This window comes from Octopus sinensis, linkage group LG5 (assembly GCF_006345805.1).
Source record: "Octopus sinensis linkage group LG5, ASM634580v1, whole genome shotgun sequence".
Classification (NCBI taxonomy): domain Eukaryota; kingdom Metazoa; phylum Mollusca; class Cephalopoda; order Octopoda; family Octopodidae; genus Octopus; species Octopus sinensis.
This window is the reverse complement of record NC_043001.1, coordinates 26,541,339-26,556,667: the sequence shown is the minus strand read 5'-3', so window position 1 is coordinate 26,556,667 and position 15,329 is coordinate 26,541,339. Positions and strand designations below refer to the sequence as shown.

At 36.6% G+C, this 15,329-nt stretch overlaps 1 protein-coding gene across 1 annotated transcript in view; it reads right to left on the bottom strand.

Moving 5' to 3' along the window:
- The window catches only part of LOC115211875 (lysosomal alpha-mannosidase), a 61,133-nt gene that overhangs the window by 15,115 nt on the left and 30,689 nt on the right, over nucleotides 1-15,329 (bottom strand). The window contains exons 13-17 of the mRNA XM_029780613.2: nucleotides 14,721-14,840; nucleotides 12,916-13,032; nucleotides 6,587-6,716; nucleotides 4,841-4,917; nucleotides 3,307-3,534 (exon numbers count right to left, since the gene is read on the bottom strand). Of these exons, the coding sequence (XP_029636473.1) occupies nucleotides 3,307-3,534; nucleotides 4,841-4,917; nucleotides 6,587-6,716; nucleotides 12,916-13,032; nucleotides 14,721-14,840 (672 nt within the window). The remainder of the gene's footprint in view (nucleotides 1-3,306; nucleotides 3,535-4,840; nucleotides 4,918-6,586; nucleotides 6,717-12,915; nucleotides 13,033-14,720; nucleotides 14,841-15,329) is intronic.

The following is a 15,329-nucleotide window of genomic DNA, read 5'->3' as shown; positions in this document are numbered from 1 at the left end:
GCATGTGAAAGAGAGAGAGTGTCAGTGTATTTGCATTCATGCATGTCTTTGTGTCTCTTACTGCCTAGCAACTGGTATTAATTTATTAACGCCCCTATGACTTAGCTATTCAGCAAAAAAAAAAGACTAACAGAATAAGTACCAGACTTAATATAAGTACAGGCATCAATTTGATTGACTAAACCCAGAATGAAACAAGTATAAGAATGAAAGAATACGATAAAGGAAAGACTATTATTTAAAAATAAAACAATATTAGCATAAGAATATCTTGTTAATTCTCCCAAGCCTTCTTTTCTATAGAGTTTGACCTTGTAAAGCAAAACAGACACATTTCTCACAAAATCATGTACATGAATACCTTCTTCAACACCTGACATAAAGCCACCTGCCCCTCTCTCAAATATATTGTTTTTCCTTTATTTTTCCTTTATTTTCTTTTTCTTTGTTTTGTAAGTTACTCAGTGACCTTGCTTGTGCTGGTATCACTCAAAAAGCATTTCCAGTACACACAGCAAAGTAGATGATACTCTGAAGGGCATCCAGTCATAGAAACCATGCCAAAGCTGACAGTGCAGCGTGATGCTCTGAAGCTCATTGGATCCTGTCGAACCACCCAACCCATGTCATCATGGAAAATAGACAATAACCAATGATGTGATGTTTTTGACCTGTAACATATGAAAATATTATTGATGAAGCCATTTTCGGAAAGAAGAAAATTCAAAACATATCGAAAGTTATTTCCACTAAATTTGCAAAACTTATGAAATGAATATCTTTTATCTTTTACTTGTTTCAGTCATTAGACTGTGGCCATACTGGGGCACCACCTTGAAGGATTTTAGTTGAATGAATCAACACCAGTGCCTTTTTTCTTTAAAGCCTGTGTTTGAAGGTGATGCTTCACCACCTCATCTCATGTCTTCGTAGGTCTATCTCTTCCACAGGTTCATTCCACAGTTAGGGGGTGGCACTTCCTCACACAGCTGTCCTCATTCATACATAACACATGGCCATACCAGTGCAGTCGTCTCTCTTGCACACCACACTTGAGGCTTCTTATGCCCAACTTTTCTCTCAGGGTTCTCAATAATAATTAAATTATGGGCAACAACAAGTCTTAACAGAGCAGAACCCACTCCTCTTCAACTTGTTTTCTCAACACAGCCAGGTAATGACACATTTATAGTTTTTACTGTGTTGTTGCTGCTTTTGACTGCTGTTTCTAGCAAGTCGAGAGACCACGTAGAGGCACCATCACTGACTTGGCGCTCCTACCTTGTGGTACCTATGTCTTATGTGCAACAAAGTAAATGGAAACCATTGGAAAGAAACAAGTGCTCATGAACAGAAATAAACCACTGATCTCTCAACTTGTTGCCAGATACCCTAATGGCTCAGCTGTCGTGCATGGAATGAGACAATAGTTGTTTGGATACCAATAATCTGACATATTGGGCTTGTTTTGGTGTTGGAGGTAAACACATACACATATACGGCGGCGTATATAAAAGGCGGCAAGCTGGCAGAAACGTTAGCACACCAGGCGAAATGCTTAGCGGTATTTCGTCTGCCGTTACATTCTGAGTTCAAATTCCGAGGTCGACTTTGCCTTTCATTCTTTCGGAGTCAATTAAATAAGTACCAGTTATGCACTGGGGTCGATATAATCGACTTAATACGTTTGTCTGTTCTTGTTTGTCCTCTCTATGTTTAGCCCCTTGTGGGTAGTAAAGAAATAAGTAAACACATACAAGTGTCACTAGCTATTCTCTGTGGCAATACTTTTGCTATTATGTTTAAGAGTATGGCTGAGCACACTGTTCAGACTGGGATGTACAGCCTCTTACTCCTTCCCCACCCACCTTTGTTTTCATTGTTTAATTCTCTTTTTCTTTGTCTTTGTTTCCTTGTTGAAGGGATTTGGGGGTAGCTGTTTCACCGGTTGATTTCTTATTTCACTTATATTTTTCTAAAGTGAAAGATCAACTCACTTTTTCAATACTTTAATTTTTTTTAAAATTTAATCAGTTTCTCTTTTCTTATTCAAATAAAGGTATATCATATCCAAAATAAAAGTAAAAAATTTATTAATTTAACACAACTGACATAAACACTTTCCCTCTCACAGATAGACAGAGAGAGAGAGAACAAGAAAAACATTAAAACATCAAAATCAAAATCGATCAACATCAATGGAAATTGTAGCTGTGATACCAGTGCCGGTGGCACGTAAGAGAGCCATCCGAACATGGCCGTTGCCAGCGCCGCCTCGCCTGGCCTCTGTGCCGGTGGCACGTAAAAAGCACCATCCAATTGTAACTGTTGCCAGCCTCGCCTGGCCTCCATGCCGGTGGCACGTAAAAAGCACCATCCAATCGTGGCCGTTTGCCAGCCTCGTCTGGCACATAAAAAGCACCCACTACACTCATGGAGTGGTTGGCGTTAGGAAGGGCATCCAGCCGTAGAAACATTGCCAGGTCAGACAGGGCCTGATGCAGCCTTCTGACTTCCCAGACCCCAGTTGAACCGTCCAACCCATGCTAGCATGGAAAGCAGACGCTAAACGATGATGATGATCGTGATGATGATCTAATGCAGGGATCAGCAAACCGGGTAAAAATGAAATTCTTGGGGGGTAATGAGGACTTATTAGACATAAGTAAAATTATATAAAAAACATGTTCCTTGTTACGACAGAAATTTTTCTTCTGGCATGAGGAGGCAGTCAAAAAGTTGCTGCCTTTTGCAACAACCTACCTTTGCAAACAAGGATTTTCCTTGAACGAACATAAAAACAAAGCAAATCCCGAAGACTGTATCCAAATTGTTCTGACATCAAAATGCCCCAACTTTGATGTAATTGTAACAAAAATGAAACAATATCATTTCTCCAAAACATGAACTGAAAAAGTTTCTAGAAAAATCCTTTTGTTTCATAATGAGGATATTAATTTATTTTATTGCATTTGTTTTATACTTTTGATATTTATAACTGTATTCTCCATATAAATAGATTCAATAAACCTTTTAAATTCAAAGAATCTATGATTTTCTTCCTTTCAAATCCATGGGGTAACGTCAGCATAGATAAATATATTTTGGGATAACTAGTTAATAACTTGCCCCAGTACCCGATCTAATCTCAGGACTATATCAAATCAACAACACCAAATAGGTGATGTCAAAACGGCTCTGCCAAAACATCTCATACCTACATCTGTACTCTCCAAGCACTCTGTGTTTATATAAATGTCTCATGCATAAGAATCCATCTAAGGAATTTATTGAAATGTAACTTACTTTTACTATGTGACTCTTCACAGGCATTAAGTAATTTACACTAGATGGTGTGTTGTTTAAAGGTCTGAAAATATAATTGTTGGACGCTTGAGTATCAGTGTCGGAGTTGTTACCAGGATGACCAATATAATAATAATAATCTTGTACCACAGATGCTGATATCTTACTTTCAAGGTTGGAAATTCCTTGCATGCGACCAGTTTTTCCATTGAAACTAATTGCGATTTTCTGTTAAGAGAAAAATTTGGAGGAAAAAAATCTTCAAATGTGAATAGTTTTAAAATAACAAAGCAACAACAAAGATAATCATATTATAAAAATAACAATTATAAAATCTATCCATCCATCTTCACCTGCTATTCCTTCATTGGGTCCTAACAGCAGAAAAATTTTCGATCACTAATTGTTGTTCCCTCTGGATCCATTTTGGAGTCCTGAGAGGTGCATCTTTTGTACTCCCACCCAGCATCTCCCAGAACAAGTTGCAGGCTTTTTGGGTGAAGACTGCAATATATTTTTCAAACACACCTCTCTACCTAAGATCTGAGCACATTTTTTGTTACCCTGCACAACTGATGAAGCAGTGTGCTTACTCTTTCAAAACCTTTTCATATTGCAGCATATGGAGGTCTTATTTGTGCCAGTCATTAAGCTGGTATTAGTGCTGGAACCACAATAATTATAAAATCAACAGTTAATAAATAATTAACTACCAACCTAAAGGTTTTTGTCTCATTAAACTGGTCAGTAAAAGGTAACAACATAAATGGTAGAGAGCCAGACTAAAAGGACCACTAAGTATTTGTGTCCCCCAAAACTGTGATGTGATTGTTTACTTCTGTAATGAAATGGTCAGCTGGATGTGTGAGGCCACATATGGTCAGTCTGAACATAAAATAGGTAGAATATTTGGGCTGGATATGGCCAGTCTAAATGCTAAAGGGTTAAAATTATTTGTCCACAATTTTTAAATATTTTTCACATAGCTTAGCTATAGAAAGTAAGACAATGCAGATGGTTGTTTATAAGGCCTCTGTGACTGGTGAAAGAAGGAAGAGAAAGACAACAACAAAAAACATGATTCACACTTTACATGAGTGAATCTGTTATCTGTTGATTCAAGACATTCAAATGTTTGCAACAGATTGGACCTCTCTTAAAACACCTAAGTACCTGATGGTGATGACAGATTCAATCTACCACAAAAACAGGGTAACAGAGGCATTCATGCATTGCTTTCAGTGATGATCATAGACTAAATGGTTATTAAGTAAACACAGTTAATTATCAGTCTATGTGATTTTGTTAAATCAGACAGTGTATAATCTCAAATAATTGTCTTACTATTCAAGGGCATCATCATCCTATATTTTCCAATATAGGAGACCCTAGTTCTTGTTCATATATCTTTATAAAAATATAAATTCTATAGAGCATTTCAGATTTGTTCAAGAATTAGATATCTAGTTAGGTTACTAATTATAATTAAGGAAATTTCATGAGAGGCACAAAAAGAAAATTAGAATATATTTACATCATTTTTGATCTCAAAGTCTGTACCCAGATCTACAGGAATTACTTGTGATAATGTCCTCTGAATGGCATCATCACCTATAAAAATATAAAAGATAAAACATTTAATAATCAATTCATTTCTTGTATCTAATGTGTCTTATTTCATTATAATTTACAAAAATAAAAGTAAAGAAAAAATATTTTCTGAAACAATTAAGTTTTTGTTGTGTTAAGCTCCAGGTTGACTGATCAAAGATATTCAGCCATAATCAATCACTGAGTATTCATTTTTTTTCCCCCAACAGAGTGTAGATACACTATCAAATTATCTAATATGCCTTTTCCATTTTTCACAGAATGGTGTGTGATATAAAGGAGATATAGCTGTTATTTCCAGCAGGTCGAGTGCCCACATACAAACTGATTCATAATCATTAAGAGATTAAATAAAACAGGAAAATCCAGCACATATGAAACAGTGTAATGTGACTGCCATAGAATAAAAGTTACATTTCCAGTCACACACACACACACGTGTGTGTGTGGAGGTGCAAAGGCCCAGTGGTTAAGGCAGCAGTCCCATGGTCGTAGGATTGTGGTTTCAATTCCCAGACCAGGGTTGTGAGTGTTTATTGAGCGAAAACACCTAAAGCTCCATGAGACTCCAGCAGGGGTAGGTGGTGAACCCTGCTGTACTCTTTCATCACAACTTTCTCTCACTCTTTCTCCCTGTTTCTGTTGTACCTGTATTTCAAAGGGCCAGCCTTGGCACGCTATGTCACACTGAATCTCCTTGAAAACTATATTAAGGGTACATGTGTCTGTGGAGTGTTCAGCCAATTGTATGTTAATTTCACGACCAGGTTGTTCTGTTGATCGGATCAACTGGAACCCACATCATCATAACCAACAGAGTGACACAACAATATATATGTGTGTGTGTGTGTATATATATACATACACACATACACATACAATGATGATATATATTAACATTTAACGTGTAACAGCTATCTCTGAAAAGTGCAAGGTTTCATAATCGGACTGTTACCTAACACTTTGTTGAATCCCTAACGTGAAACTGATTGGTAAGATCAGCCATAATGAATATATAATACTATACACTTCAATTAATATATATATATATATATATATATATATATATATATATATACACACACACACACACACACACATATATATAGTACTTGACTCAATAGGTCTCAAGAACAGTGGGTCACTCTATGATCCAAGGTTAGCACAGCAACCGTCCTGCGAGCTATGAACTCACTTCATGAGTTCATGACCCGCTGTTCTTGAGGAGACCTATTGAGTCAAGTACGTTAACACCAACATCAAAATAAAAATCAAATGGAAATTGTAGGTTAAGATACCCGTGCCAGTGGCACGTAAAAGAGAGAGACAGACAGACAGAGAAATGACAGAATATGTACAGTTTCTATCTAACAAATTCACTTTCAAAGCATTGGTCAGTCTGATGCTATGGAGAATGTGCTTGCCTATGTGCCAAAAGTGAAGAGAACCTGAGACCATGTGAGATTAGAAACCAGTCTTCTTCACCTCATCGTCATGCTCACACCTATAGAAATCCAAAACTAAATGCTGAAATGAATTTAGTTAAGCACTCTTATAATCTTATCCAACTCCACTGAGGAATGAGGAACTGGTTCAAACACTTTCTTACCAACAATAAAAGAGATAATCATTTTCATTACAAAAAAAGTAGAGTTTGTATCCAACTTACTTTTAGTCGTTTGCACAAAATAAGTTGCAAAGCCTAAAGGCCGGATCTTTACTTCGAAAACCAATATGTTCTGTGCTTTAGATAGTCTCCGTTCTGGAATTCTTTTAGTTGAAGAACTGATGGTTATAACCTAGAAATATATATATTTTCTGATAAGCATATTTTAAAACAATATAAAAAGCATTAATATTAATAGTTTTAGGTTAATTCTGCTCTTACCCAGTTGCACTGTAACTCTTTTAGTAAATTACAGAACCAGGTCCATCAATCTCATACCTCTGTAGTTTCCTGTCTCTTCTTTGCTCTTGTAGCAGTTAAGAATGATACTTCTAAGCCAGTTGTTGGCTGTGACACTTTCCTGTACTGACTGACTATGCAAGTGGCTTATGTTGCCAGATATTTTTAGCATCTCATCTACAGTACATAATGATTCAGCTGCATCCCCGGCCTTCATATCCTTAATCATTCTATCTACCATGCTCTAGTCAACTTCAATGGCTGGTCCCTCTGTTAGGTTTACTTCGAATAGCTATCTCTCTCCATAGCATTTTGCTCATTCAACAACGTCTTACTAAAGCACTTCCTTGCCTTTTACTTTTCAGCATTGGTAAGAGCCAATGAACCAATCATCATCATCATCGTTTAACATCCGCTTTCCATGCTAGCATGGGTTGAACGATTTGACTGAGGACTGGTGAACCAGATGGCTGCACCAGGCTCCAATCTTGATCTGGCAGAGTTTCTACAGCTGGATGCCCTTCTTAATGCCAACCACTCCGAGAGTGTAGTGGGTGCTTTTACGTGGCACCGGCATGAGGGCCAGCCTGGCAGTACTGGCAATGGCCACGCTCAAGATGGTGTTTTTTACGTGCCACCTGCACAGGAGTCAGTCCAGTGGCACTAACAACGACTTCACTTGAATGTTTTGTTCACGTGCCACTGGCACAAGTGCCAGTAAAGCGACACTGGTAACAATCACACTCGAATGGTGCTTTTTACATGCCCACCGGCACAGAAGCCAGACAGCTGCTCTGGCAGTGATCCCACTTGGATGGAGCTGTTAGCGCTCCACTGGCACGGGTGCCAGTCATCGAATTTGGTTCAATTTCATTTGGTTCAATATCATTCCAAATATGCTTCTCCCCAATGATATCTCAATTTTCAGATGTACACCATCTTGCAATCTGGAAACTCATCATACCTCTGATCTTCTCTTTGCAAACTTTGTGCAAACATTTTACCTTCTGTTTCTTCCCAAGCTACATATACAAATGCGTTACCTTCTCTTCTCCTGTGGCTACTTAGTATTGCTCTCTGCAGCTCCCTTTCTTCCATTTTTTTCCAATCCTATCTCTAAGCTTTTATAGCTCTATCTACAGTGTTATTCTGCCTTCCACCTAAGTTACCTTCCATCTGACTATGACCTTGCACTCACCACAGATCTCATTTGTAGCTGACAAGAAATTGTTTCACAGAAACTGTCAGTTTTCCATTATGCTATAAGTTAGTCTCTCCACCTCCCACTCGTCATAAGTGTCAGCTAAAACTTCTCTGAATCTACAAGTGGCTGAGCACTATATCAACTTCTATGTTTTCTTTCTCCAAACTCATTTGTCTTTGAGGCCATCTTACTTTCACTCGGAAGACACTAATCACTAATCAATGTTTCATTACCAACCCAGCTGAAACCGCCTCTGGCTCTGGGTACAAATGTCTTGTTTTCATAAGGTTTGAATTAAAACCTTCCACCAAACCTTAGTCACAATTTATGTTCCTAACACTAGCTTAATGATAACTGAGTTATTTTACTAAATTCTTTGTTATACTTAAAGTTATTGAAAGAAACACAGAGCATCTCAAAATAAATACAGTAATGAAAGGGTTAAGTGATACATTCTTTACCAAAAAAAAAAACTTCAAAACTACAACCACTTGTCTGATTTTTTGGTGAGGATAAAGTCTATCTGGTATGTGCATTCATCTGATCAGCAGATGATCAGGTTGAAGCTCATGTTATAAATGATTAGGTCATTTGTATCACAGAATTCCGGGAGTCTTGATCCCTTCTCATTCCTCATACAATACCCATATCTTTTCATATACACCAGAGAAGATATGATGTTGCCCAACATGTACATTAAAATAACTAGCTGAAATGATAAGGTTATCAATATATGTTACCAAGGCAACCTGTGGGAAGGCTTCATAAAAGTGAGACTTTTGTTCATCTACCAGCTTTGTTTATGATATCTTATTTATATATAAAAGTGAAGTTGTGTGTCTGTCTCCTACGATTTAGATTCCTAACTACTCCCACATTTTGTGGTGCAGTTTAACCAAAAGCGGGTATCTTATAGTCGTGATTCATATTGAGCCCTTCTGGGTATTAGCGCGCATCTATGATGAGTCAACGATTTAAAAAAAATTTACCATAATTTTTTTCCATTTTTAATGCATTTTTTTGCTATTTTTTGGCTATAACTCTCTAAAAATGCTTATATAGTTATTTCCCTTACAAACCCGAGCAACGCCGGGCGATACTGCTAGTATATACTACAATAACTCTTATTGTTATTACGTCTATAACTAGCTTAAACTTAATCATTCTATCATATACTCCATTTACCTCAATTACTTTATCCATTTCTCTGCTAACAATATGCCAACTCTACCTATTCCATCACTAATACCCACCCTTACTCACGAGGAGTCTGGCTGAGATAGCCTTCAATCTTGTCTTTTGAATACAACACTTCTCATTGTACTGACATTAATGGTGACAGCCTTAAAGTTTTGAACCTGAAAGAAAGGAGAGGGTCTCTTGTGGTTTGTGCATAGATTTATGTTTTCTGCATCTGAAAGAAAGAAAGTTTGTAAGATTGTTTTTCTTGCATAGCCAGATATTTCCATCAGCTGATTTGCCATTTATTCCCTCACTCGTCTATGAATTATTAGATAAATATATTAAAATAGGTGCCAGTCCTTGTCAATGTTTATATTTTTTCCTGTTAATGCATCTCAGTTTAATATAACTTGGACCATGTTGTGACTATTAAATGACAGCAAAATATAATCTCCATCAGATGGAGGTCTATTAGCAACAAAACATAAACATGTACATCTAAGCACGTCCATAAAAGAAACAAAAGCACAAACATGCATATATGGGGAGTATGCACCTTAGCATTACCAACCATAGTGCAAATGCACGTGTGTGTGTAAGAGATAGAGAGACTGTGTGTGCGTATGTGTGTGTGTATGTATGTGTGTGTGTGTGTTGCCAGCCCAGTCAAACCATCCATCCCATGCCAGCACAGACAACAGACGTTAAATGATGATGATAATGTATGTATGTGTGTGTGTGAGAGAGACAGACTACAATAAGCTATGACTACCACCTTTGTGACAATCTTCATTGTACATTCATTTAAATTTTATTGTTTCAGGTACTGAATGTAACAAGAGCAATAATTATGACATGATTTGATAGCAAATAAAACAGTCAGCCTTTGCTCTTCTGCTCTTTTCAGTAAACTGTTTAAACTTCATGCTGACAGCTAAGTTACCAATGGCATTTGTTTTTCTTTACTAGTTTAGATATGAAGATTATTTCTGTTATTGACAAACTTGTAAATAATTTCATATTTCAACTATTGTTTACGCTTATCTACTTCATAATTAAAATAACTACAGAAAGCCAGCTTTTATAACAGGGTTTCCAAACCATCTTTTACTGTTATGTGTATAAATATCCAAACAGGATAGTGAACTGTACTGAGTATGTAAGGGGAAAAGGAAAATGGTCCCACAAGTTATTGGAAGGTACCCATGGCAGACACCCATAAAATTATTAACCATCTTAGTAACAATAACTCTGAGCACCTTTTCAAGCTCCACCTGTCTGACACCCGTGGACATGTTTACAAAGTCAGAAAACAGCACAGCTCCCATGACTTTTGGAAACATTTTTTCACGCTAAGAGTTGCTGAAGCATGGAAAAGACTGCTGGCATCAGTTGTTAGTTGTCGGAGCACTGCATCCTTCAAAACATCCATGCTTCCTGAGATTCGCCAACACTACACCTGATTTTCTCCCCTCCATACACACGCAAGCATGTATCTGGCTCATACACTGTTCACTTCCCAGACATTTGTACATTACTACATATGCTTTATATGCACTTTTGACATGTGGTGCACCCGAGCACTGTATACAATAATTTCATTATTATTATTATAGAGCTAAATCCTGGATGATAAAACAAATTGGTTATCTTAGCTCTCAGAACACTAGGCTTCACATGAGATGACAAAAAGTTGAGATACATGACAAAATACTCTAAGGAAAATTTATTGAATAAAACCAACATTGATGCCATGATGATGATGAGAGGAAACCAATAATTGTTTCTGTGCTTCTTTTCTTTGGCATAAATAAAAGTGGTATTGATTAGCTCAGCTCAATAAAAGACATCCATTGTCAAAAGAAAAGCTGACTGCAATGATCTATTTGTACACTAGAGATCAGCCCTACCTAAAAAAAAAAAGCCAAGATCATCTGTGTAAGAATGCAGCAGAGCAGGTGACAGAGTCACCAGCACTAAGTAGTTCCTAGGGTGCTCATGGATAATGGCTACCCAGCATTCTTTGCCCAGACACCAGCTAGATAATATAACTCCATAGACGGTTCACACCTCTGACAACAACCACTTGCTTTTTAAAACTGCCATGGTTTCATGACAGAACAGCTGCTGCAACCCATCAAGTGATCAACAGGTAGGGAGTGAATACACAGCTGGTCCACTCCAGGCCAGTAGTTCTCAACTGGAGTCCATATGGCCCTTGGGGGTCCATATAAGATTTAGTTGTTAACATTTATGTGCAATAAATTGACAATACTTCTACAATACACAAAATGTTTCAACAATTTTTTATACAATTCACAATAATATTTAATTATAAAAATGTAACAGGATTTTTTAAACATCAAATGGCTATGAAGGGCCATTTGAGTGAAACAGTAATCAAGGGAGTCTATAGGATAAAAACGGTTGAGAAACACTGCTCTAGACCTTCCTTGAAAAGACACGTATTTGGAAGGTGGCTCACACATAGCAACAATATGGAAATATGTTTACAGGCTTATGTAGTATACTGTGTCATTTATAATAAATATGGCAGGTCTTACATCAGTAACGTCATTCACAAACTGCATACCTGCATTAATTCTTTTGTTATCCTATTTCTGTTGCTCTCTCTATTTATCTATCTAATTATATTTATATATGTTACTAGCAGTATCGCCCGGCGTTGCTCTGGTTTGTAAGGGAAATAACTATATAAGCATTTTTAGAGAGTTACTTCCCTTATAGATGCCAATTCGGGCTTTCTTAGCCATTTCTGTTTTGGTGTCTTCAAGCCATGAAGTCGTTGTTCTAAAAGAACGCTGGTCTCCTTGACAACGCTTTACGACGTTGATTTCCTTACACTCCCTTCCCAACAGCTTCACGAGGGAGGGAAGAAGGGGGAGAAGTAAACAGGTGCAGGTGTGACCATGGACGCCAACTCCGCCGCCATCGACACACGAAAAATTATGCATTAAAATGGAATAAAAAATGATGTTAAATTATTTTTAAAATCGTAGACTCATCGTAGACGCGCGCTAATACTCAGACGGGCTCGATATGAATCACGACTATAAGATACCCGAATTTGGTTAAACTGCACCGCAAAATGTGGGAGTAGTTAGGAATCTAAATCGAAGGGGACAGACACTCACACAACTACAGTTTTATATATATAGATATGCTTTAAATTATATGATATGTAATTAATGTATAATATATATTACTGATGCAAATAAAGTAGTGGATTGGCAATTGGCAGTCATTAGACTAGCTGATAGAATGGGTTGTGGTATTTTGTTCTAGTTCTCTATGCCCATGGTTCAAATCTTGCTAAAGTTACTTTTGCCTTTCATCATTCCAAGGTCAAAAAATGATGTATCGGTCTAGTATAAGGATGATTCTTTCCCCTTCCCCTCCATCTCTTTCCCTGTCTTAGCTGGCTACCCTGCACTGCAAGAAAGGTTGAGGCTGTGGTCACTATTCACGGCATCCCTTTCTCCAGAAATGGAGAAGGACTAAGTGAGTAGCTAGCAGCCTCTTCTCAAAGGAAAACTAATATGTTACTGAAACCATCCAAGGATGGAACAATTTGCTGTGCAGCACAGAACAGAAAATAATAAAAGAGAAAAATTGAAATGATACAAATAGATTCTTTGTGAAAGCAACATATCAATAAAACAAGAATTAATTTGTATAAACTTACTTGAGTTTGAACCGAGTTCAAGTCTGGTCCTAGCACAGTATAACTAGAACCAACAACAGGTAACCGTACCCAATTGGATACAAGTTGTGCCAATGGGTTATACAGAGTCACAGTAAACTGGAATTATAAAAAGTAAATCAAACTTAAAATAAAATAAAATCTTGGTGTAACTAATTCAGAATATTTTATTTTGGGGTATTTGAAGAATAAAATAATTACAGAGCTTAATAAATATTCTATGAAATTTGACAGAATTTATTTTCAAGAAACTTCAACTGCTTTACCATAAATGTGTCACACGTTGCTTATGGTTAAGTTGAATATCAGTTTTATGGAAGAAAAATCTCTAAATTAATGCATATATAATGATAAATGTTGTAGAAATAAAAAAGATTAGTTAATGGAATACATGATATTAAGATATATTTGTTAATTTCTTTGATATTAATATGACAATTTTTGCTGAAGTGTCAAAAGGTGAAATTTCATTTCCATGGAATCATTTGCAAACAATATCTTCATAATCATCATCATCATCGCATCATTTAACGTCTGCTTTCCATGCTGGCATGGGTTGGATGGTTTGACTGAGGGCTGACAAGCAAGAAGGTTGCACCAGGCTCCAATCCAATCTGGCAAGGTTTTTACAGCTGAGAAATCAATTAGAGTCACCTGTAATTCACTGGAATTATTTTTTTAGTGGTATTTTGTCCATCCTTATGTTCTGAGTTCAAAAGCCACCAAGGTCCACTTGGCCCTTTGTCCTTACAGGGTTGATAAAATAAGTACCAGTTGAACACTAGAGTCAACGTAATTAACTAACCCACTCCCACAAAATTCCAGGCCTTGTGCTTCTAGGAGACAATTATTTAGTTAGAGTAGGAGGTAGTTGGGCATTCATGATTTTTGCAAGCCTTCTCTGACAGGTATGTTTTACAAAGTTGATGTTCCTCTTAAATTTTTATATGCTGAGATTGTATGATATACTTGGTTGAAGTAAATTCAAAGCATTACAGTTCTGAGGAGAAAGCTTTTGAACAAAGTATTTAATCTATATTAAATATTCCTTCTTCTCTCTTTTATTGGTCCCTAATCAAAATAAATCAAGGCACACATGGTATTGGACATATGAGTTACTCATAAGTTCCAATTGGTATTTCTATGATCTATGTCAGCTCAAGTAAACCTGAGTAGTATTAATAAAAAGCAGTAATCTTCTAAATATTCTAATACTCCATCAACCACTTTCTCTTCTTTGCAATAACCTCTCTAAACCCTTTAGCATTTAAACCGGCCATATCCAGCCCAAATATTCTACCTGTGTTATGTTCAAACCAGCCACATCTGACAACTACCCAAAAATGTCATTCTGAAAATAAGCAATCACATCATCAAAATCTCAAAGCTATGAGATAATTTTGATAATTCAAAACAATGTGAACAAATAAGCATTACATTTGACAGAATAGTTTGAATGCTAAAGGGTCAAAGAGATCTGTTATTTTACCCACAAACAACAAGGTTTGTCTTAGTTCTAAGATTTTACCAAACATCACAGTCCTCCTTGAGAGCCTTTCCAATGACATCTCCAAATAAACATTACCTGGCTAAAATTTAAATTAAATACTAGTTTTCTGTAGCTATCATAATTCGCTATTTCACAAATCCTGTAGAAGTAGAGAAATAGTACTTTCCAAGAAAAAAAATCTTTTTTGCTTTTTGTCAAGTTTCTAAGTAAAATAAAATAAAATTTTAAAAATTAAGTGAGTTCCAAAATCAAATCAATTTTGAATAAAATGACATACCTCATTTAAATGTTCAGTTATTTCACACATTGATATATTTAGTAAAGAACAGAAATAATGAGCAGGTGGAGTCTCTTCAGTTTTTGGTAGCAATTTTGTATATGCTGCATTTGTTAATTTCTGAAAGAAAAAAAATATTATTTAATATTTCTGTTTCTTATCACAACAAAATACAAATCCTGCAGATAATATTAAATATACAGTGGGGTACTCATATATAAACACTTCTCTAAACAAACAAACAGAATTTGTTTTTCAGAACAGTCTTTCTGAAAAAAATTAAACTTGCATAACGAGCTGATATTTGATCAACAAATAATGAGCGTGGCTGTTGCTAGTACCGCCTGATTGGCCCTTGTGCCGGTGGCACATAAAAGCACCCACTACACTCTCGGAGTGGTTGGCGTTAGGAAGGGCATCGAGCTGTAGAAACTCTGCCAGATCAAGATTGGAGCCTGGTGTAGCCATCTGGTTCGCCAGTCCTCAGTCAAATCGTCCAACCTAGTTTAATTATAACCATACCACTGCCACCTTCCAACTTGATTCACAGATACCATGGAAGAATACAAAGAAATTTTAGCTTAAAATCATGAGAAATTTAAAGATAGC